This window comes from Gopherus evgoodei, chromosome 11 (genome assembly GCF_007399415.2).
Source record: "Gopherus evgoodei ecotype Sinaloan lineage chromosome 11, rGopEvg1_v1.p, whole genome shotgun sequence".
NCBI lineage: Eukaryota > Metazoa > Chordata > Testudines > Testudinidae > Gopherus > Gopherus evgoodei.
This window is the reverse complement of record NC_044332.1, coordinates 54,363,715-54,388,424: the sequence shown is the minus strand read 5'-3', so window position 1 is coordinate 54,388,424 and position 24,710 is coordinate 54,363,715. Positions and strand designations below refer to the sequence as shown.

Below are 24,710 nucleotides of genomic sequence, written 5' to 3'. Positions count from 1 at the left end.
ACCTCACCTTGTTGTTGTGTTACAGAGACTTTGACAGCTGTCCTGCTGCTCACTCAGGGGCAAAACTTTCTCCCATCTCTTCTTTGGAGCTTGCTGACCCCACTAGAATCTATGCAGTTGAAATTCTCACATCCTGGCTCAAAACTTTGTGAAGTGCAAAAACGTTGTGCAGTCCACTGCAGTCAGGATTCAACTCCACAGCTGCATCTAGCAGAGCACAGCTCTGAGGAGGTCCCTGTGCCTTAGCTGAGAGAAGGGCTTCAAGGGCTGGGATGGATGGAAGGAGGGGGCAGAAGTGGTAGATCCACAACTACAGGGGAGGAGGAGGGCTACTGCAGCTCTAGCCTTAGGGTGTAAGTAGAATTCTTTCTTGGCTCCTGCACAATTCCCTAGTGTCACGCTTGGTTACTTGGGCCATGTGCTTAGATGAGGATTGGCCCTTGGATGGACTATTGAGACAGTAGCTGTAATAGTCTCACTTTTCTTTCTGTTTCTTCTTTGTATTATAGGTGCATTTTTCTTCCAATTATAAAGAGGACTGGCTCCCAAGAAACCCGTATGAGTGAGGCCCCACTCTGCAATGGAATCCTGGCCTACCCTGGCCTGGGTTCTGCTACTTAGCCTGATCGCTGACTGTCTGAAAGCAGTTCAACCTAGAGACTTTACAGTGAAAGATATTATCTACCTTCATCCTTCAAGTAAGATTCATTTCACGTGCTTAAAATAGGATGCCAGTGGGCCAAGGTGTAGAGAAAAAACCCTGAATTCAGACAGCAGAAACATTGGGTGGTTTAAGGAGTATGTAGCTTTTTCTAAAGTTAGCCTCTGCACTACAGAAAGTTAGTTATTCAAATAGAATGGAAGTATGGTTTATATGTGTGTACGCACAAGATACTTTCTGTCAGAAGAATATTTCTTGGTCAGTTTACATGACAACAAACAATTACAAGCCAAACTACCTGTGCTATTGAAATGATATAATAAAGCTGACCAGACAGGGATCTTCAGGGATCTTCTAGGTCACTGAGCTCAATGTATTTTTAGGGCTTGATCCATCTGGGGTTCAGATGAAAGCTCTGCGATAGCAGCACTGAACAACTGGCAGGATGGATGAACCTGGTATTTTGTTACTGACAGTCTAATGAAGTGAAGTAAGCTACCAGGATTGGCATTACAGACTAATGGGATGGCAAAAACACTTTGGCTAGTACATGTCATGAGGCGCTGAGCAGTTGGCCTCGGGATACTGTTCTCCAGTAAACTTAGGACACATTTTTCTAGCAGCACCTGATCATTCTGGCTGTCTCTGCTCTGTTTCGCCAAGTGCAGCTCTTTAGCACACTCAAATAACTCACCACTCTTGGTAGTGAAAACGGCTGCTAACACATCATTGGCATTCACTGCTCATGTTGTGGTCCCACTCTCGCTGGCCCTGACACACCCATTTTATCCCCTGCTCACCATGTCTCCATTCAGTATGGCAGTGGAGGTTTGCTTACACTGCTGAACATCTCTCTGTATTATAATGAGTACTATGTGGAAGCCTCTCTACCTAGGTGTGGAATAAATGCGACTGCCAGGTGCTAGTTCTTGGTTCTCTAGATTTATTTCAGCAGTACTCAACAGGCTGCCAGGTCTGGGCCATAATTACCCAGGATTTGGCAAAGGAGATTAATGAGGAAGCTTGCTTATAATGTGAAGCGGTCCACAAAGCTTACTGAGTCTCTCATTCCCCACTCTAGCATTGCACCTATGTTTCAGTTCTACAGGTTATTAGGACAATTATTTCTTTTTACTAATGTGTGTAAATGGCAGACAGCTGAGGTAAGCGTAATTCACTTTTATAGACAACTTTTGTCCTTTGTGATAGACTCGTGGAAATAAAAACACAACTTACAGTGTTCAGGAAAGGTGCTACGTTGACAGCCCTGGAGACTGAAGTCAACTGTTGATCATAGAACAGGTGCAACCCAGGCAACGGCAGTAGATGCCTGTTAATGTGGCCCTCCTATAGACCTCAACTTTGTGAAGGCTCTGTCTTTCATCAAGACCTGGGCTAAAACCTTTTAAGTCAATGGAAAGAGTCAGTGGCTTTGGATTAGGCCCTCAGTCTTTGAGTTCTCTACTAAGAGCTCTCTGCCAACCATAGTGCCGGCTGTGATGGATTTTATTTATTTTTGGTGGCATGGACACCTGTCGACCAGGAAATGGTTTAAGATCACTAATTTATTTCACAGGGGCCAGGGAACAGCTGTCAGATGGCAATGACTCTGTTACCATTGACCAAGCCCCACTGAAAGCATTCAGCTAGAGCTGAAAGGCTGTTATCTCTGCAGTCTCCTCAGCCACTAAGTTCTTAATTTTCTGAGCCCCCGGCGTTTTTGGTTGATTAAATGGAGTGAAGCTCATAGAGCTTGAGATTTTGTGAACTTCTTTCATGGGTTGTGGCACCCTTCTGCCCACATAATTTAATCAATTTCCCCCAAGGATGAGTCATTGAGAATAATAAATCAGATCCTTGAGTGGTGTCAATGGGCATAGACTCAGTGAAGTCAATGGAGCTATGCCAATTTACATCAGCTAAAGGTCTGTTCCAATATCTGTCTAGCTAAAGGGAAGCCTATGTATTAGGAGCTAGAGGTGACTGAAAATCCCAAACATTTTCAGTTTTCTTTTAATCAAAAGTTGAATTTTGAACAAAAACTATTATTGACAATTTTAAAAAAAATTCAACCAGCCCTGTTTAGGGGCAGAAGGGAGCTAGACTGGCACTAGAGGTGCCCAATTTAAGACTCAGTTGTGCAGATCTTACTTATTGTGGTGAGCAATTATTTAATCATTGCGATTATTCATTTAAGTGCTAACTGACATGTGCGAAGGCTGCCCATCCAAGTCCTTAAGTCATTTCATTTAGATACCAATATGAGATGCTGCATGTATTTTTTTCATTAGCTTCTCAGTCTTGTATTTTTTTTCATTCTGCCTGCTCTGTGTTACTTTTTCACTTGCCCGACTTTCTCCCTCTCTGCACCTTCCCCCCCACTCTCTGCTAAATGGAATCTGATGATGATCAACTTTGAGAGTCAAACTTTTGAACCCACATGTTCTAGTGGGTTTGAAATTAGGCAAAAAGTGTTTGCACACCCCTAAAATGAACATCTTTGTTGGAGAAATGTAGCCTTTTTTTTTTTTTTAGTGTATGCTGAACAAAGACTAAATCTCCTCAGTAGTCTTCCAAAGAAAGCTGGTACAAAGTGAACCATTGCTGACCAAGGGAGTTAATGGATGGATAATGTTACAGGCAGTTACGGGGCACTGGGAGGTTGTGTTTTTTCTTTAGAATCGCCCTTTCCTGAGGGACTGAGGCCTTATGTCCCGAAACACAGTCTACTGAGCTTATTAACTTCTGTGATCAAGAGCCAAATGAGATTCACTCACAGCTGTGGCAACAACTGTTTGAAACTTTATTTTACTCCAGTAGCGTTTTGAAGATAAAGAAAATACCATGCATCTCAGGAACTTCCACAGTCTCTCCTTTTTGTTCACCTTTTTTGTTCTGTTTTATCAGATATAGTATTAGTTAATGGTCTACTACAAGAAGCAATGTTCACACACATGCATCTCGCCACACATGTCTCTGTTGTCAAGAAGCTATTTCCAGAGATCCATGCCAGCCTTTTGAATCTCCAGAGGAGCCATTTCCTTTTTACTATTTAAAATAAAACCTCCAATCCCTGGACACTTTTGTTATAAGATGAATATGTTTTGGGATGCTGGCCTGAAGACAGCCATAAAGAAGAGTTTGGAGGACTTTTTTACTCTCATTTGAGTTGTTTGCCAAAATTGAATTAAAAATCATTTGATAGGCAGATTTGTGTTTTGCCTATAGAGGAGAAAATCTATATTTCGTGACAGTCTCTGCTAATACAAATTGGCTTATCTTTTAATTTCAGAAGATTATATCTGGTCAGGTGCAATGTAATGCTTTGTGTCCAACAAAATCAAAGTTTAACATAGCACTTACCTAGACCTTTGCAAATCAGTTAGATACCGATTGTCTTAAACCTGCTTCTTAAACACTCTACTTTACATATGCATAGCTCAGCCTTACAGAACTGTCATGAACATTTTTCAGTCCATGCACAAAATCTATTCAGCTGCTCTTCCAGTGATTATGGAGTTAAGGAAGAAGTGAATAATGTTTTATTCACCCACTAAAAAGAGCTACTTGCCCTCTGGAGCAGGCAAGTAGAATTTTGCAAGGTTGGCATAACTGGTGAAATTCACGCATGTTGCAAAGGGTCTAGTGCAAGGTTTTCTTAAACCATATAAGCTCTTTGGGCTCTGGGACAGACCAACCATTCAGAGATGCATACCAGCTCCATATAGGCTGGTATTCAAAGGACATTTGAGATCCAGGGACTGGCCACAAGTTGTTGATTCCAGGGCCCCAAACACTTCTATATAGGGTATGCAATGGTTACTACACTAGTCTTCGGACTGGAACAGTGGCTGTAGAAGTGTTGTACTGAATCTTGCGTTGGTTGCTTGAAATGAGATGGAGTGAAATTAATTTCTACTATCCACCTTTTATTGTCTCCTACTATGCCTTGGCTTTGTGCCAATTGTAAATTTCACCTATTGTTCGCTTCTTAGTTTCTGGGCATTGTACTGAGAGATGGCAACATCTGGAAAAATCCATTTACTTGGATTAATTTAGGATCTATTGCAGAAATCTTGCCAAGAGAGCACTTTAAAACTTTTTCACATTTGGCTAAATAACTTGTACTCAAGCAGATTATTGATAGCTGGAGGTTCAGCAAATTGGTATTTTTTTTCGTTTGGGAGATCAATCAGCATTCAAAAGTGTGAGTGTATTTCCTCTGTGAGGCAGATTTCAGAAGTATTTAGTCCATCTGACATTTCATTAACAGTGATGGACTAACAGTATTGAATACTGCTGTGAAATAATGAACAAGTGCAGTTATGGGACTCAATCCCATACCTCTTATTCAGATGAAACTCCCCTTGGGGTCAGCTGTGGGCAGTTTTCCTGAGTAATGACTGTTTTACTAGGCCCTTGTACTTATATATAAATGCTCTTCCTGGATTAGAGAATTTTAAAATCCAGGACAATTTATGATGGGGTTCAGGTGCACATATGAAGCAGCAAATACATTTTAAAAAAGAGTATTACCATAGTGTCTTTAAAAAGCATGGTACAGACTGGCTAAATGATCATCAGTTTAAATGAATTTTGTTTACATTTTTCAGCCACACCATATCCTGGTGGATTTAAATGTTTCACCTGTGAAAAGGCAGCAGACAATTATGAATGCAACCGATGGGCTCCAGATATCTATTGTCCAAAAGGTAAATTAGCTCCATGCTATCTGTTTAGATTAAATTTATGTTAAGAAAATGCCTCAGTATTCCTATTTAAGTGATAACATGCATAGGTATCCAATACCCGCCATTACTGGAGGCTTTTAAGAACAGGTTGGACAAACACCTGTCAGGGATGATCTAGGTATACTTAATCCTGCCTCAGCACAGGGCGATGGACTAGCTGACCTCTCAAGGTCCCTTCCAGCCCTACATTTCAAAGATCCTATGATTTTCATTATTCTCCGAGAATATTTGAATTCAGGTGATGGTTATTCACACCTGTAAGCCTCAGTTACTGTGAGTAAGATTGGTGGATGATACAAATGATCCATCCAACCCACACACTTGCCTTTGCAGTAGATATGTTTAGAGCTTTAATCTATCCCCACATTCTCCCATAGCTGAAACAGAAATTAAGTTTCAGTGGGACTTAGGCTCCCATGTATGTAAGTCACTTTTGGAAATGGGACTCTGATGAGATGTTCACCCCACGCCAGCCCTGAAGGGTTATGGTGGTGCAGATGGGGCTGATTAATCTTATAGGCCATACCTGGTGGAGAGTCTGGCATGGCTGAAAATGAGTATTGGCTGATAAAGCCCAGCTGGCAAAGAAGCTGGCTAAGGTATAAAACCAGGAAGTTCCTAGCAGAAAGGGGCAGCGGTGTGGCAGCTGTCAGACGCTATCTGGGCTTGTGGGGAGGGGAGGAGGAAACCAAGGCTTTGTCTACACTACGGACCTTACAGTAGCACAGCTGTACCATGGCAGCGGCACCTCTGTAAGGTCTCCCGTGTAGCTGCTCTATGCTGGCAGAAGCGTTTTCTCTTGCTGGCATAATTAAACCATCACCAACATAGCACTGTCCACATGGGTGCTTTTGTCGGTGAATCTTATGTCGGGGAGGGGGATGTTTGCATCAACCCCCCTGGACCAACAATAGTTTTGCTGACAAAAGGGCCAGTGTTGACAAAGCCCTAGGGAGTGAGAGAAGCCCTGGAATCCTTGCCTTGAGGGAAGGGTTGAGCTAGAAAGGTGAAGAAGAGAGCTTGTGGGAGGTGGGATAGTAAGCACCCAGGGAAAGAGCAGCAAGATTAGCGATTTATGCAGACCGTGGCTGGAACCTGAAGTAGTGAGTGGGGCTGGGTGCCAGGGGAAGTGGCACAAGACCTGGCCTTGGACCAGAAGACTCTCTGGAATGACATAAAATGTAACAGAATCCTATTTGGAGAGCATGGAAAATATTTATTAATTTGCAAATTAGGTTTCTGTGTTCTGCTGCATTCCTTTAGGACACCAGGGAGCAACACTAAAAAACCCACAAAAACACTGAGAGGAAAAGTTTGGGTTCATACAAGGAAAAAGAACCAATCTTGAGTTGTTGGGAGAGGCAGGGCCGGCCCTACCATTTAGGCAGCCTAGGCAATTGCCTAGGGTGCCAGGATTATTGAGGGGGCAGCATTTTGCCGGGGGGGGGGCAGCAGGCGGCTCCAGTTGACCTGCCACAAGCATGCCTGCGGAGGGTCCGTTGGTCCGCGGCTCCGGTGGAGCTGCCGCAGTCATGCCTGTGGATGATCGACTGCTCCCATGGCTCCGGTGGACCTCCCGCAGGCATGCCTGAGGCAGCTCCACCGGAGCCACGGGATCAGCGCAGGGGGCGGCGAAATGGCCGTGCGCCTAGGGCACGAGAAACCCTGGCACCAGTCCTGGGGAGAGGAGGGGGTTATCATCCACCAGATTGTATATAATGCATTGTGCAAAATTCTACTCATAATGGCAAAACGCCCATAGAAAAATCAACTAACATAAATTTGATTCAAACTAAAGCAGTTCAGATCTGGAGACCAGTTTTGGTCAGGTAGTAGAAATAATTTCCTACTTAGAGATAGTTGTGAGAATCTTTGAATCAAAGGTAGATTCTGCCTTTTGGAAAACTATTTATTTTTAAAAAACTTGCCTCATTTCTAATTGTTCCAGTTGACCTAACACTGAGCACAGCACAGAATCCCAGATCTGAATCCCTCTGAAATTTTGAAGTGTTTGAAATCCTGATAGGGATCCAAATTCTGTGGGTGCCCTTCTCTGCTTTTTACCTTCTCTTCATTTTCTCTTCCATGCTCTGAATGTCTTTCCTAATTCTCACAATTAATTACTTCCTGCTTTCTTGTTTCATTTCTTGACCACTCTGACATCCTTTATATAACGTCACCTTCATGCTCCATTTGTCTCTCATTGTTGCCCTTCCTCATTTTGTCTTGTGTTTCTGTGTGTTGGGAGAAATCCTTCTAGCTTGGTGGGACCATGTAGTCCCATAGTTAGCCTGCCTAGAATGGGGAGCAGAGAGTGGGCTGTGAAGAGATACAAGGGGACTGTGTACTACCTGTGTACTATAAATAGTGCTTCATGGTTAAGGCTTCGTTTTAGTCACAGGTATTTATAGTAAAAGTCATGAACAGGTCATGGGCAGTAAACAAAAATTCATGGCCTGTTACCAGTCCATGACTTGTACTATATACCCCTCACTAAAACTTGGGGACAAGAGGGGTGGCTTGGAGGGGCAGCCTTGGGGAGGCTGGGGGAGGAGGGGCTCCGCAGCCTGGGGGAGTGCAGGGGTGCTCAGGTGAGGAGTGGCGGGGCTGGGGCAGGTTCCCTGCCCGGTTCCTGGGAAGCGGCGACCTCCAGCTCCTTGCTCCACGTGCTGCCTGCATTCCGTTCTGCCCCAAGCCCCGGTTCTGCTGCTCCCATTGGCTGGGAACTGTGGCCAATAGGAACTGTGGGGGCGGTGCCTGCTGGCGGAGGCAGCATGTGGAGCTAGAAGTGGAGGGAGGGGACTTCCTGTAGCCCTTCTGGAGAGCCTCCTGCAAGTAAGCACCACCTCACAGCCCAATCCCCAGCCCTGAGTGATCCCCCCTCCCCGCTGCAACTCCTGCTCCTGGGGGCAGGCCCAAGACTGCTCGAGCAGCAGTCGATGCGACTGGCCCTTGGGCAGCCTGAGCTGCTCAGGTGGCTCCCGGGCCAGCTGCACAGGCCTCTGTAGAAGTCACTGAGGTCACGGAAAATCATGGAATCTGTGACCTCTGTGACAAACACGGAGCCTTATTCATGGTGTCTCTCTCCCCAGTGCTATTGAGAGGCAGACAGGCATGCCAGTTGATCAACACTACACAGATCCACTGGCCAAGCATATCCTTCCCATAGATAGGAGAAGCCCAAGAGTATAAATTATCATAATCCAGCCACTGCAGAACAGGTGTGTGAGTATCCTCCACTTTGCTGCTGGATACATACACTGGTGTATGCCTTCCTCTAAAAGCTCTACAAGTCTCCTTGACTAAGTCCATTTTCTTGAGCCATTCATAGGGGGATCCAAATTTGGCCCTATCAGAGTTACTATTGGAGCAGCAAGGAGAAGTTTACAATAGTCGAGAAATATTGCTGACTGACCCTTTGCAACTGAATCTACAGAACTCAAGATGTAAGCAGCTGATGTTTTTGGAAAGCAGCCTTCATCTAGCCAGTTCTTTTCAATAGGAACTTAATATATATTTAATCATGTCCTTTAGCTTTCTCATCCAGCATCTCTCTGAATTGTGTATATAGATTTGGTGAAAGTCTGTTAGTCTAAGGTGCCACAGGACTCTTTGCTTCTTTTACAGATCCAGACTAACACGGCTACCCCTCTGATACTAGATTTGGTGGTGATTGGCCCATTGCAAATGCCTTCCGTAGGCAGTGCTTTTCATGCATCTCGGAAACCAAAAGACAATAGTCCCAATAGCAAAGACCAGGCATCCTGTGTCTCTAGACTAAACTAAAGAGCTGCAGGAAATCCTTTTGAATTTAATTTGTTTTCTTGAGAGTTTAAAATAATGTAACTTCAATAACAATGAAAGATCAGAACAGCTTGTGTCAAATCATGGCAACAGTAGCAGTTCCCACCCTGTTTTGGCGAGAATACACATTATTAGTGTATAGTGATAGTGACTAAAAATAGTCTGCAGACTAGTCTCTAAGACACAAAAGAGTGACTGCAAGGCTTGCTTTTAATACAAATCTTTCCCAGCTTCAAAGAATCACTGATTTAAACATTAAAGGGAAGCCAATAGCTAGGCAATGCCAATTGCTTTATTTTTGGAAATCATGTTTCCGGTGACTCTCTTTATTTCGTTAATCAGGCTTATGCAGACCAGCTTTTGATGGTATGTCTGTGAACTACTCTTGCCACTCTATCTTGTATTAAAGCTTGTTTGTTTTACCTGCTTGTAAAAATGCTTGGTTTCTCTTACATCTCACCACAGCAGGATCACGACATTTTTACAAAATATGGGCTTTTGGAGCCCAGAATCGACCACGTGGAAATTCGAATCCATCTTTTTATCTTTAGAACAAAGAACCCCAAATCTCCTTAGAATGGAGTTATCAGATAGCATTTTGCTCACATAGCATGGAGCATTTAGTCCTAAAACTATCCAGGTACATTGGGAACAGTGTACTTTGTAGCTGGACTTTAGCCTGAACCAAGCTCAGATTCACGGTATGCCCTGCTTTATTTATCTACAGAGGCTGAGAAAACGTCCTTGTGTGCCACCTCCCTATAGTGGCATTCTTTAGAAGGAATGGAAAATAATAACCTAGACAGCATGGTGTTGCTTTGGTGTTGGGCAGCAGTGCATGCAACACACTCTGTCTTACAGCTCTGGCTCTTTAAAGTGTTCCTGTCCTGCAGGTGATTTCCATGCATTCTTGTAAGAAGCGGCTCTCCTTTTCTGCAGACTAAGTAGAATTTTAAAGGGCCAGGGCTGGAGTTGCTCTTTCTTTGGAAGAAGGGAAAGAGTAATATTCATGAGCTGTTGCTTGCAGAAATGACAAGTGTTTGCACTGGCACTTTTTATCTATGATCTTGGATTTTGGATTTTGGAACAGATGCAAAGGAAAGTCTAAGAGATGGACCAAAGCAGAACAATTCACAGCTGACCAATAAAAAACAAGTGTAGCTTGTCTTGTCTTGTTTTGTTTCTTTGGTTTTTTTTTTGAATGAAGCATTTATTCTGCTATCTATCACTTAATACTGATTTTAAACTGATATAAATCTGTTGGTCCTGATTCTCTTCTCACACTATTATAATTCAGGAATAATTCCACTGGAGTCAATCAAGTTACACTGGTGAAACTGAATGAATCAGCGCTATTGGCTTACATGAGTCAGAATCAGGCTGAAAACTTTATCAGTTCATATTGTAAGGAAAGTCAGATGTGATCTGTATTTGTTCCTTCTGGATGCAAAATCACTGTCTGTGTTTGTTTGTTTTTTATCTTCAACTTTCCAAGAAAATACTTTTCAAAATAAACTAATTTATCAGTTTTTTTTAAACAAACTGAAAGAAGAAAAAATAATTTAATGTCACAGTTCTAGTAAACGGGCCTCAAAATTTACCTTATAACTGAAAACTGACCCCCCAGGCTAATTGTGAAGACCTGATGTTATTTACTCATTCCATAGGTTGGTGATTTTATCTTGGGGGTGAGGGGGAGCCTAGAGGAGTAAAGTTGTATCACTCCTTGCTCTGCAGTTATCTGAACCTTTTCTGGACTGTTTGTGTTAAGTGTTCTTGAAAGATAAGAACATTCTCCGTATTGCATTTTTTTTAAATAACAGAAAATTTGTTTTAGTTAAATAGATATTTTAAAAAATTAAAACAACGAGGAGTCCGATGGCTCCTTAAAGACTAACAGATTTATTTGGGCATAAGCTTTTGTAGGTAAACATACAACTTCTTCAGATGCCCAAATAAATCTGTTAAGTCTTTAAGGTGCCACCAGACTCCTTATTTTTGCATATACAGACTAACACGGCTACCCGCTGATACTTAAAAAATTAAGTCACTTTCACTGGAGCGTAAATGCAGACGTTACCATGGAAAGCACACTTCTGCATAACTAACATTTAGTGCAGTGTATTATTAAAACATGAATGAACCCTGGAGTGAACATGAGTGACTGACAGCATTTGCTAGAATGCAGAAGAGTGCAGGCTCATGCCTTGCCATTGTACATTAACCTGCCCTCTCTTCTGGGTAGGCCCATCTCAAGCACAATGTGTTAGTTATCCAGTTCTGTTATGACCCTGCACTTGGAGTATTCCTGATATTCAGTTCCTGAATGGCTACTGAGCAGAGTCTGACAACTGAGACAAACTGTTAAGCGGATAGGTGCCATCTGAAGCAGCATCAAAGTTATGACTGTCAGCTCCTGTATACATATTATATCTAAAAAACCTATGTTAAAAGCAGGGCCGGCCTTAGGATTTATGGTGCCCTAGGCGAGATTATTAAACTGGTGCCCCTGTGCCTGATCTGCTCTTAGCAACACAAACATAAGCTTACAGTACTGGAAAACTTGCCACATTCATGTTATTAAAACCAGTTTAACTTAATTAAGCACACTGTAATGCTGATGGACTAGCACTAAAGAAGCAGCACTATAGAAAAAATTCTGATGACAGAATGATGCAAAATTTTTTTTAATTTATCAAAATTTTATTGGAAATTTATATGAAGAGGTATTGAAACAAAGATTTGTTTTTAATTAAAAGCAATCTTTCTGGCTTTTTTGGCTGCAAAATCAGTAATAATGTCATCGTATGACAAAGACAAAGTTGTGTCTTGTTCGACTGCAAGAACAGCAAGACCAGTTAAGCGTTCCTGACTCATTGTAGAGCGGAGATAGTTTTTAATGAGCTTTAGTTTTGAGAAACTCCATTCTCCTGACGCTACTGTTAAAGGAATTGTCAGTAGAATACGAGTGGCAATGTACACATTAGGATATATGTCAACAAGTTTGCGGGTATGAATAAACTGTACAATGTCCATCACCGATTTTGCATGTGGCAACATTGATGACAATGTACTCAATTCTTCGTACAGTTCAAGTCCATTTAAATCAAAACTATCACTGTGCTTCAGGAGGCTCTCTAGGTTCTTGCACTTTGTCATTAGTTGCTCTTGTTTTCCTATTTCATTGAATTTAGTTATGTCATACAAAAATCCAAACTGTTTATGGTATACTTGCAAGGTATTAAACCTTTCATCAACAGCAGATACTGCTTTATCCATCACAACATTAAAAAATTCAACCTCAAATTTCTTTTCTGGATCGTCTATGGGCATGATCTGCTGTACAGATTCTTCACAAAGAAGTGTCCCTGGCCTTTTTAACTCATATTAACTATGTATTTACTTTATGAAAGTTGGAGAAAACATTGTGAAAACATAAAACATTGGCTGCCCAACTTCTGGGCTTGCAAAAGTTATACTGAGTCACAGGGAAAAAAAAAAGCAGGAGAATCTTAGTACAACATATGGTCACTCTATACCAGGGGTCGAGTCGGCAACCTTTCAGAAGTGGTGGGTCGAGTCGGCAACCTTTCAGAAGTGGTGTGCCAAGTTCACTGTAATTTAAGGTTTCTCGTGCCGGTAATACATTTTAATGTTTGTAGAAGGTTTCTCTCTATGTCTATATTATATAAATAAACTATTGTTATTATCTGAGGTCTTGGCCACCAGTCCTGCTCAGGCCACTGCCAGCTGAGTAAATGAAACCCCAAACCGGCAGCGGGCTGGTGGCTGGAACCCTAGACAAGGATCCCAGGCCCTGCTCAGCCCGCTGCTGGTCTGGGGTTCTGACCACCAACTCCTGCCAGCCAGGATCCCGGCCGCCAATCCCCCCTCAGCCCGCTACCAGCCTGGGATTCTGCTCACCCAGGCTGACAGGAGGCAGAGTGGGGCTGGTGGCTGAGCTCCTGACTGGCAAGGGGCCGGCAGCCGGAACCCTGGAGTAGCAGTAGGCTGAGTGCTGCTGGCACCCCAGACTGGCAGCAGACTGAGCCACTCAACCCCCCATCGGCCCTGCTCAGCCCGCCACCAGGCCACTCAGCCCGCCACCAGCCCACTCAGCCTGCTGCCGGCTGAGTGAATGGAACCCCAGGCTGACAGCAGGTTGAGTGGTTCAGCTGGCCTGCTCAGCCCACTGCCAGCCTGGGGTTCCTTGGGGGTCCCCAGGCCACCAGCAGGTGCTGAGTGGGGTCGATGGCTGGTATCCCAGCTGGCAATAGGGCAGCAGCTGGAACCCCAGAGCAGTGATGGGCTGAGCCGCTCAGCCTGCTGCTGCATACCATCAAAAATCAGCTCACCTGCCACCTTTGACATGTGTGCCGTAGGTTGCCGACCCCTGCTTTATACACTAGTAAGGAGATGAGCATATTACAGTTGTTGGAGGGCTCTTATCAGGAGTAACAGGCTATAGGAAAGTCAGTCAACATTTTTTGTTTCTCTGATGAAAACTGGCCCACTCCCTGCCTCAAACCAAACCCGTCACTAATATTTATCAACAACTTAATTTTCTGTTTTTGGCTAAGATATTGATTTTTTTAAAAAAATAATATTGAAATTGGATTCAGGATTGTTAGCAAGAATTTTTGGCAAACAAAGTTGTTAAATGACAATCTAAATGGTAACACAGTACTGCTTTCATGCTTGGCTCACCCCCCAGCCCGCTGGTCCAACAGCTGCAGTAGAGGAGGAGATAGGTGGAAAACTGCAGGACCCCAAAATCCACCTCTTGGGGTGCAGTGTGGCAACAGCAGCAGCAAACCCTCAGGTCCAATCACACGCCAATGGGCACCACCACCAGCCTTATGGACCATGGTGAAGTTAGCACAACATCTGATCTCAGGGACAGGGCACCCATGGAGCCACAGCAGCTCATCCTGCCCTATGCAGCTCCCACCGGATGAGATGGATAGCTGGCAGCTGCCAGCCCGGGGGAGAGGCGCTCCCCAGCTAGGGTGGCCAGATCCAGATGTCCTGATTTTATAGGGCCAGTCCCGATATTTGGGGCTTTGTCTTATATAGGCACCAATTACCCCCACCTAGAGTGACCAGACAGAAAGTGTGTAAAATCAGGACAGGGATGGGGGCGGAGTTGGGGGGGGGGGGTAAAAGGAGCCTATATAAGAAAAAGACCCCAAAATTGGGACTGTCCCTATAAAATAGGGATATCTGCTCACCCTACCCCAATCCCGATTTGTCACACATCTGGCTAACCCCATCCAAACCCTGTGTGACATTCCAATTCTGGCTGCCTGCCCAGGAAGTGAGTTACTTTCACTTTCATTCCTCAGCAAGCAGCCAGCCTCCCCTCCCCCCACCTACCCCCAGCACCTCACCCAACCCAGCCCTGGGAGGGGAGGGAGGAGAGAGAGAGGGGTGCCCCTGAGGAGGAGGGAGAAAGGAGGGGGTGCTCCGTGGGGCAGGGGGGAGAAGAATGGATGTTATGGGAGACAACAAAGGATACTGGTTCCAGAGCCACAGCCTCACCTGACCTCAGCCGGGGGAAAAGAGTCACACTCACAGGTGAGCTCCTTTCCCAGCCCCCACCCCCTCCCCTTCCCAGAGACCCCAGCAGCCAATCCCGTCCCTCAGACTGTGCTGCATTCGGCTCTCTCTAGGACCCAGCAGCCCTGCTTCTACACTGTCTGGGCTGCCTGCAGAGTGGTGCCCCCAGGCAGTGTGAGGCCCTATGCCGTTGCCTATTCTGCCTATGCCTAAGGACGGCCCTGGTTAAAAGCATAGTAGAATTGAAAGTCAAGCCCTCTCTGCTCCTATCCAACCTCCTAAGGCGCTTGCTTCCCTTCCCTTCTTCTAGTAACAGACCCAAGCCTGAGCTCCTGCTCCCATCCAACACCACCTCTCCAGTGCCCCACCTTCTGTCCCCTTCACTTCTATGCTTGTTCAGCTCCCATGCACTCTGGCTCTCGTCCCACTCCCCCCACCACATTCCAGCCTCTGCCCCTTCTTCTCCTAGCCCATCCCCACTTAGGTCCTGTCCCCCTCTCCCAAGCCAGCTTCCCTGTGTCCAACACCACAGCATCTCTCAGAGCTGGGAGGAGCAATTGGAAGGAAATGCTTGCTCAATACTTGAGGCTCCAGGGTACTCAGCCACTCTGTGGGGATAGACATGTGCAGTCCAGTTGCTCATAGGAGCTGTGAGGGATTTGAGCATGCTCAATGGAGATGGAGTCTTTGGAGAACGTGCTACCAAGTGTCTGCTGAGCATGAGCAAACTGAGATTTTCCAGAGGCTATAACTTGTTCAAATGTAGGTGAATTTTCATGGTGATGGCAAACGGCACAGCGTGGAGGTGCCAGAGCTTGATGACAGAATGGTTGAAAGAATTTCTCTTAACATGGACAAAACAGATTTTTCCCTAATCTTAATTATCTGAAATGGCCGAACCATTTTTGTTGCAACTTATAAAAAAAAATCTTTCTGAGACAGACATCCAGCCTGGGAAATTTTATCCTGAACTGTTTAAGTAGCCAAAATTATAAGTAACTAAAAACAGGGTCTTATAATGGAAAGTGTTGGGCAACCTTAACTATAAGTGGCACTACGAGCTCTGCCTTTAATAACTGAAGCTGTATTTAAAGAGACATTTTCAAATGATAAATCATATATAATTTGTGCAAAAAAAGAATAAAAAACTTAAAATTTGGGTTAAATTTAACCTGATATGAGATGATCTTATAATTAAGGCAAGTATCTGGGAAACCGGAGAACTGTGTTCTGTTCTTGATTGTGTCACAGTTCCTGCATGGCCTTGGACACCTGAGTGCCCAAGAGATGATGCACAGATAAAGGACATTGACTCCATTATGTATTCTTCAATTCTGTGGTTTAACTTTATGTAGCGGGCAGGCCCATCAGCCCATTTTCTTACCTATGACCCCATACACTTCAGCATACCAAAACTCTCACCTCCCCAAGTATTAATTGTAATGTAGATTTATCTATTTCACTTTTACACTCATCTTTGCTCTGGGCTGCCTCTTGGCCTCTATATAAACCCAAGATATGCCTTCATCTTATCAGCTGTGATCACTGCACTTAGCCTGCTCTGGGAAAACAGGCAATGTATAACAAAAGGCTAGGATGCAGAAAGAACAATATTTTACTTCAGTCCCTTGAGAGTGTTTTTATATGCATGTATTCTGAATCCAGGGAAAACAGACTTTTATTTGGAATGATAAGAGCATCTTCACTGATGCATGTAGAGGGAAGCTGGTAAATACAAACGTTGCAATGATTCTGTAAGAGCTCAATCCTGCAAGGTACTGAGCACATCTTGTGAAGTGCCAAGTGTTCTCAGTTGTCACCCAGGCACTCTGGGCCAGATACTCAAAGGTATCTAGGTACCTAACTGGCATTGATTTTAATAGATGTTAGATGCCTATATACCTTGGAGGATCTGGCCCTCACTGACACTTAAACATAGTTTGTTGCTCACTAAGGAGTCAATTCTGCAGGCTGCACGCCCCTGAATTCCAACGGACTTCAACAGGATTTCAGGGTGATCCTCGACTTGCAGAAGATGCTCATGACCTAAGAAGTATTTATGAAAGAGAGGAAGGATAGGTCTCACATGACACACAAATGCACATTTCTCACTGGTTATTGCCTAGAATATTTTCCAACAAAAGATATAAAATACTGTCCCTTATCACACTTTTTCAGCCCAAAGTAAGTCTGTGAATCATAATGAAACGCCCCTTAAACAGAGCCATTGGGTGCATTATATTGTGGTGTCTTCTAGAAACATGGAATTGTAAATGGGCTGATATGTATAAAGGCTGAACTTCACTCCTGTGCAGTGGGGCAGCACAGGCTCTATGCCACAGATAAGGTTTATGTGAGACTTAAGTGGTACATGTATAGGCCTTGTTCTGTCGCTTTACTGGGAATGGATTTTACGCTAGAGGCCCAATACTGTGACGTGCTGAGTCCCAGATCCTTAAAGGTATTAAATGGCATCTAATTCCCATTGATTTCAAAAAGATGTAGGTGTCTAAATATCTTTGAGGATCTAGGCCTGAGTGCTTTCAAGTCCCATCACCTTCAGTGGGAGTAGAGAGCACTCAGCATCTGATAAAATTAGGCTCTGACCTAGAATATATATTAAGTCTTGTGTTTGTAGTGACTGTAGATTTAAGCAAAGGCAGTCTGTTAGATCATCCTCAGAGATCTGAAATGCTCAATTCTGTTTGTCATGATATCACCACTGAAGTTCAGAGCTGGCCAAACTTACGACAAACATCTGGTATTTTTATTGCCCATGTTAACTAATAACACGTTAGTTCAATAATCCTTCTCTTTGTAGTTGATGAATGCCTAAAAAGTGAAGAGTTTGTGAGACTCTCTTCTAGTTAAAGATAACAGCTGCACAAGAACATTCACTCTAATTTAATTACACATTTTTTCCCCATGAAAGCAGGCAGGATGTTCATCACTACCTACCAAGCAGGACATAAAAATGTTTCTTATGATTATATCATCTTACAGAAATAGGAAATCAGAGTCCAGTGTCTTTCTGTTTCCTTCGTAGATGAAGACAATTATGATTTTGATTATTTTTTTTTATCACTCACACAATGGTTTACATTTTCAGAGCATTCCCAGTGGGAAAAGTGGAGGGCGTCATTGGCTTCATTACAGCTTGGGAAACATAGAGCTAGTTAATCCTCATAAGTGACCTGCAAGGTAGGGAAGTGCATTAATCATCATTTTATAGGTGCAGAAACTGAAGTATAGAGATGCTAAGTGACTTGCCCAAGAATACACAGCTAGCCAGTGGCAGAGCCTGGATTAGAAGACTGGTATTCCTGACCACCTATTCAGTCCTCTGTCCAGACTATGGGAAGGATGGCTCACATTTTCAGGGATCTCAGTCATGAGGAAGGAAAGCATGTACATGAAGTTAGTGGAAGAGAATCTTTAAACCCACATAAATTTATGTTAAGGGGCATGAAAGGTCAGCTTTAGGGACAAAATGTTTATGGCGAATTCCTGCAATTGGTGTGAATTTAAGACTTTTTTTTTTAGCTAGCAGGGATGGTCATGAGCTATTGATTTTTAGACCTAGATCCATATTGGGATGTTCAGAGTTTGGAGGTCTCTTTAGTTCACCCATGATATTTGGCTCTATATCTATATATGAGTAGATGACCTCCTGAGGTCTCGTCCAACCCTAATCTTCTGTGATTCAATGATATGGATCAAAACTTTAAAAATTTCAGAGATGTTTGAGATCTGAGGCGCTGTACAAGAGCTTACAGCACTAGTGTGTACGTATTTGTGGTTTGCTCTAGGATACGAATTTGGTATATTTCTTCCATTTTTTTGTCTTTGCCATGACTTTCTTTACTTAGTGATTGCATCCATATTTCCAGAATGTGAGCACAGCAGCTCTGTGAAGTACGAATTACAAATAGAATTTGTCCAGAACCAAAAATGCTTTTCTTTCTCTTTCTAGGGACAAGATACTGTTACACTCAACACACATTGGAAGCCAGTGGAGAAAGTATATCTGTCACTAAGCGCTGTGTGCCACTGGAGGACTGTTTGTCTACTGGATGCATAGATTCAAAACACGAAGGCCGCAAGGTTAGGAGCAAAAACTATTTGCTTTGGTACAAACTGCAGAAATCTTCTGCTCTTAGCCAGAAGTCTGATACGTACAACAGGTGGAATAATATTACCAAAATTGTAATGTCTCTATTTTTGATCAGTCCTTTGCTACATTCATGTTGCTTTGTTTTGTAGAAAAAAGGGAAGTGATCCTTTTAAGCGTGAGGTAAAGAGGATTATGGGCTAACTCCTTCTCCCACTGATGTTAGTGATTTAAGTGAATTTGGTCCTTGTTAAATAATGGGAGCGTATAATTTGCATGAACTCTGCAGATCTAGGTAAAATCTGTAAACATTGCCCTTACAAATACAGGAACAAATCCTGAAGTCCTTACTCAAGTTTTTCCCAGTCACAAAACTCCCTTTTCTCAGGCAAAGGAAACTTTGCCTGAATAACAATTGATAATAACTGATGATGGATTTGGGCCAGTATGTATGTACACAGATTGAAAGGTGCAAAACATAAACACAGGAAAGAGTAACATCATCCCACCCTCTTCGAGGAATTAAAATAATGGGTCTAAAAGATGAAAGACAGGGACATGGCTAGACATTTTTGATGGTATATTAAAGATCCACTGGTACTGCAGGAAAGAGAACCATTCTAATGAATTTGAAAACAATTTTGCTTATACTATTATACTTTCTGCTTTTCTCAGCCCAGTTCTTTTTAATGAGTGGGGACATTGTCCTGTGAAGTGTTTTTGTAGCCCCACCAATGTAGGGCATAGTAAGTAAGGGCACCCGCCAGTCAATAGACATGAGGTGACTTATTTATCCTACGCTGGATAAAATACTCAGAGTAGACATTCCATACCTGCGCCGGATCTTCTAATTTTATCAGGAATGGGTTATTTTAAAAAGCTGTTTTATTGAAAAATAAGTCAAGATTTCAAACTCCAGACATATTTCAAAAGTAGGTTTCAGTAGGATATTCCTATGAGTAACCAACCAGGCTCTGTTCCCTGTGGTATTCTAGCAATTTAGGGCCATGGCATTCCCTCCTTCCTGGGCCACATGAAGCTTTGTGAAGTTCTCCTACACATTATCACTTGATGGTGAGGGACAAAAGAAGCAGGGGCAAACCAGTGGCTCCCCCACTATTTGCAGGGGCCTGTGTCATCTGTGTGGAGGCCATGTTCCTCTTGACCTGTTCCTGGCCTCCCACCTCTCTTTTGCGCCATGTCACCACAGTTTCTGCAGGAACCATGCTGACATGGGCTGGTGACCAAGAAACCACCCCTCCAGCCCCCAAAGAGGGGGGAAAATGAGAATGTTAATGTTGACTGGATAAGTTTTCCCAAATGACATTAAATATTGATACATCAAGCAGTAGCCCCGGGAAGGAATTCTCTGCTCCCTGTACGAGGAGAAGTAACTTACTGTAGCCTTGAAAAGAGTGCAACTTACTTTTATGTGGTGCCTGGCCAGCCCAGTGGTTGATGCCTGAAAGTGAGGTGAAGCCACTCCGTCCGCCTCCCCCAAACCAAAATCACTTGCTCTTGGTGGCATGCAACTCCTCTGTCCCCTGAGTCAAGACCCAAGTTCCTGACTAGTCCTACATGTCCCTGCATAGTCATATGGGGCCACAGCACAATCTTGCCTGAAATGTTCATTTGCAGTGATGTCTGCTATATGTGGCTATGTGTCAGTCACTGGCACCAACTTTATGCTCCATTTTTTTAACAAGGGATACTGGACAGGAATCAACACCCCCTGAAATGTTGTAGTGTTTCCACTAGGACACACTTGTCATGAGGGTCTTGGAGGATAGTTAAAAATCCCATATATTCATTTCTACCTATTGTCCTATGCTAGCATTCAGTAATTCTAGGACATGAGTGAGTGATATACCTTAAAATGTATCCTTTCCCATCTACACTTCCAGCATTCAGGCCAGTTCAGATGCGTGCTGTCCAACATGCTTCGTAAATCTTTCTGAATGTTCTCAAATGTGACCAGTTGGTAAAATTTAAAATCTTTCATCACTAACTATTGTGGAACTGAACTTATTTCTCTCGGCCATTGAACTCTTAATAACTGAAGTGAATTGCCTGGGTAATTAAACTCCAAGACAGACTACGGCTCTGATCCTCCAAGACAAAACCACAAGATAAACTTTATAAATGGGATTGGGCGCAGTCCCACTGAAGCTGAATTTATTTTACACACCTTATACTACGTCTTCTTTACGCTGCCAGAATGATGTAAAGGGGTCTTAATGTAACTGAGAATTCAGGCCTTTGAATAGTATTTATTCACAAAAGACTGTATCCATAGAACATGTATCTTGGTGTATTTAATTAGCCTAGATATCAGGTGATGGGCACCTAGAAAGGCCTAGATAAATATATGATTAATTTCTGAAAGTTATGCTACATATCTCATGGATTCAGCTGTAAGCATACATCCAAAATGGGTATTATTTTTTAAATGACTTGCTCTGAAAAAAAGTATATTTATTTTAAACTGAATGCTACAGCCCTCCCTATGGCAGACATCACTTGTCCAGGCCATGCATCTGTCCTGGAAAATTCTCCTGACCACCTGATCCAGTGCCAGACCCCCAAATTACTATTCTGAACACTGTAATACTATCCCAAACAAATTCAGTGTCTACAGGCCTCTCTGGAATAAGGAGGGGTGACTGTAACCATACTCTTCTTATTTGTATTGCAGTGGTCCCTAGGAAGCCCCACAGAGATTAGGACACCATTGTGCCAGGCAGTGTACAATTATAGAATAAGAGACAGTCCCCACACCTAAGAGCTTACCATGGAAATAGACAGACAGACAAAGAGTTGGGGCAGGGATATAACATTTAAGCAGAATGACCAATGTGATAGTTTGCAAACATCATGATAAATCCACTCATTAGTCTGAAGTACTGAGGTATCTTCCAAAGTGGAATAACTCTGGTTACTGAACAGTTTTATTTCTTTCAGATCTGCACTTCCTGCTGTGAAGGAAATATCTGCAACTTGCCATTACCCAGAAATGCAACTGATGCAATATTTGCAACGACATCCCCTATAAATCAGACAAAAAGACTTTCCCAACATATATCAATAATAACATCATGTCTCCTGTTGGTATTTACTTCATAGCGATGTCATAAGGTGCCATTTGTCTAGTTGGAAAAGCTTAACTGGATGAAAACCTTAGTATCAATATATGACCTTATCTTAATATATGTTCACAATCTTAGTATTTCAACAACATTCCCAAAATTTTAATTTCTTTTTGTTTTTTTTTTATTAATTTTGGTTAGTACTGCACCTAAATGTTCCTGAAGTGTATTCTCCTCAAGGGGAGAATAATCCAATTGTTTTCACTTAATATTTTAAGTAGAAACACATTTGAAATATTTTCAAAGCTAGTGGGTCACCCATATACATGGGTCCATAGAATATTCTTGAAATTTGTCTACTCTCTGTGAAGTGGTAATATTTGTTAAAAATATATTATGCAGCTATAGAATCATATAATTTGATTATTTGAAGCTCTCTCATGAAGGAGTATTTATTTACTGATTCCAACAATAATTTGATTATCATATCAATCTTTGGCACCTTCCTGATTGTTTGGAAACCTCACAGTAGCTAACCTCAGCTCTATATGCCTGCCCTGTCTTTTTTTTTTTTTTTTTTTTTTTTTTTTTGCACATTACAAACTTCCATGGATCTGCTGCTTCTCTCTCAGTGATGTAAATTGGGGTAACTCCATTGAGCTCAATGGAGTTACACCGGCATAAAAGTAACATTAGAGGAGAAGTGGGTCCAATGGGAGATTGGGAACAAGCTCCAGCTGTTCACAGATGTCTTCTCTAAAGTAATCCATCAACAGTGAAAATGTTTTTTTTCTTCACATCTGGCTGTTAAAATGTTTGGGTGTGATGCTGAGCATGGTGGTGTTACCTGTTGTAAATACTCACTCATTCTGTAAAGAATGACATCACACCTCCATTTTGTAAGTCAAGCCTGAGATATTTTAAAGACCTTAGTTTTTTAAGCTTTATTGATCGAAGCATGGGCTAAAATACAAGCAGCCAGTTTTAGTCTGAGAGGAAAATGTATATTAAACGCTATTTGAAGGCCTCCTGTGGAATATGATGGTGCATGACAAGGCAGCACAGCAAATAGTGCTTCACAATTTTATTTATTTTTACAGCTAGGTGCCCAGTCCTCCAAGATGCTTAACATTGGCTCTAATTTAACAAAGCACTTAAGCACATGCTTATCTTTAAGCACATAAAAAGTCCCCTTGAACTCAGTGTGTTTTGGAACAACCACATAGACATATTCTGGCTTGAGTCCATGCATGCAAATCCCCTGGATTAAGAGTTAGAATAAGATATAGCTTACCTAAAATCAACTTTTATGACAATATTTTTAACTACCATTGTAGGCCGTTTTTTCTTTTATAACTTGGAACTCATAGACTCATAGACTCATAGGTCAGAAGGGACCAATCTGATCATCTAGTCTGACCTCTAAATTACTACTAAATTAAGGACTGATCCAGCAATGTTCCCACTCTCCAAATTCCTGTTGACTTCAATGAGAATTATACATACTGAACAACCACAGGACTATGTCTGAGGTTTTACATTTAAAAGTATATATCAGAATGTGTAGAAATGCTATTTGAATAGCCACATGGCAAGAAACACATTGTAGTGCATGATTATACTCTGACAAAGAAAGATTAAGAAAACGTCATTTATTTCTAATGTTCACTCCTGGCATATAGAGTGAAACTTTTACTAGTCTTGGCTATATTTTTGGCACCAGCTGTTGTGTGTATGTCACTTGTAAATCATTTTATACAATATTTATTTTTGTATGGTATGATTAGATTTTAATGTATTGTTTTAAAAAAAAATCTTAAGAACAGTTTACCCTAATAGGACAGTTGTATTAAGACTGGGTAAAACTGTAATATATACTATGATAATTTATAATATTTTGCACCAGTGTTGAAAAAAGATTAACTTGCTTTACAAGGTCAGTAGTAAATTAAAGTTTCCCTCACTGGTTTAACTTAAAACTAAACGAAAGAGTAGGTGGAACTTTGATAGATTGTACAACGTGTAACTATACATGTTAGTGTTTTTGAGCTATTTTTGGTTAGCAAGAATCAACTGATAACTTGCACTTTATCAAATTACAATACAGGTTTGTTCTCTGAGGCTTATGTGGTGAAATGTATTATAAAGAGGGAGGAAATATTGCTGGAATCCAAGTGCTCTGTAAAAAATCTTCGATAAGAAAGTGCCGCCTGAAGGGCATAAAAATTGTCCACAAACACTAATCTGGTAGTGTTTCTTCAAAATATCAATAATCTCTAGACACTGTTAATGCCAGTAAGCAATGCTCTTGTCTTAGCTGTAAAGGCTAATGGCTTCTTTTGAGCTACACATCTGTACTATTTAGGATTGTGTGAAAGATTTTGTTATGGGAAAATTGCAAAACCTCACAATTCATCTGAACCCTCCCACCCCATTTCACACTCATTTTTGAGGGGTTGGAGAACTTTCACTTGTGTGAAAATTCAGATATTTTTACACATTTCAGTGTGAAAATTGAGCTTTACCCTCCCCTTTTTTAAAAAAAAAGTTGAATTTTACTTACAAGTAAAACTGAGTGAAAGCTGGCCCATTTTCATTCACAAATGGTCATGTTCTTGGTCAAAAGCCATTGAATGTTGGCGTTTTCATCCAGTTGCATCATTTTTATGGCATTTTAGTAAAATATGTGGATCTCTAATTTGAGTGACTAGCTCAACCATCCGTGTTATTAATTACAA

General features: G+C 42.2%; 1 protein-coding gene across 4 annotated transcripts in view; it reads left to right on the top strand.

The window, feature by feature from the left end:
- The window catches only part of LYPD6 (LY6/PLAUR domain containing 6), a 75,049-nt gene extending 51,718 nt beyond the window's left edge, over positions 1 to 23,331 (top strand). For all 4 annotated transcript variants that reach the window (XM_030580787.1, XM_030580788.1, XM_030580786.1 and 1 more), the window contains 4 exons: positions 510 to 698; positions 5,275 to 5,373; positions 18,749 to 18,879; positions 21,848 to 23,331. In XM_030580787.1, the coding sequence (XP_030436647.1) occupies positions 581 to 698; positions 5,275 to 5,373; positions 18,749 to 18,879; positions 21,848 to 22,009 (510 nt within the window). In that variant the 5' untranslated portion in view covers positions 510 to 580 and the 3' untranslated portion in view covers positions 22,010 to 23,331. The remainder of the gene's footprint in view (positions 1 to 509; positions 699 to 5,274; positions 5,374 to 18,748; positions 18,880 to 21,847) is intronic.
- The last annotated feature ends 1,379 nt before the right edge of the window (positions 23,332 to 24,710 follow it).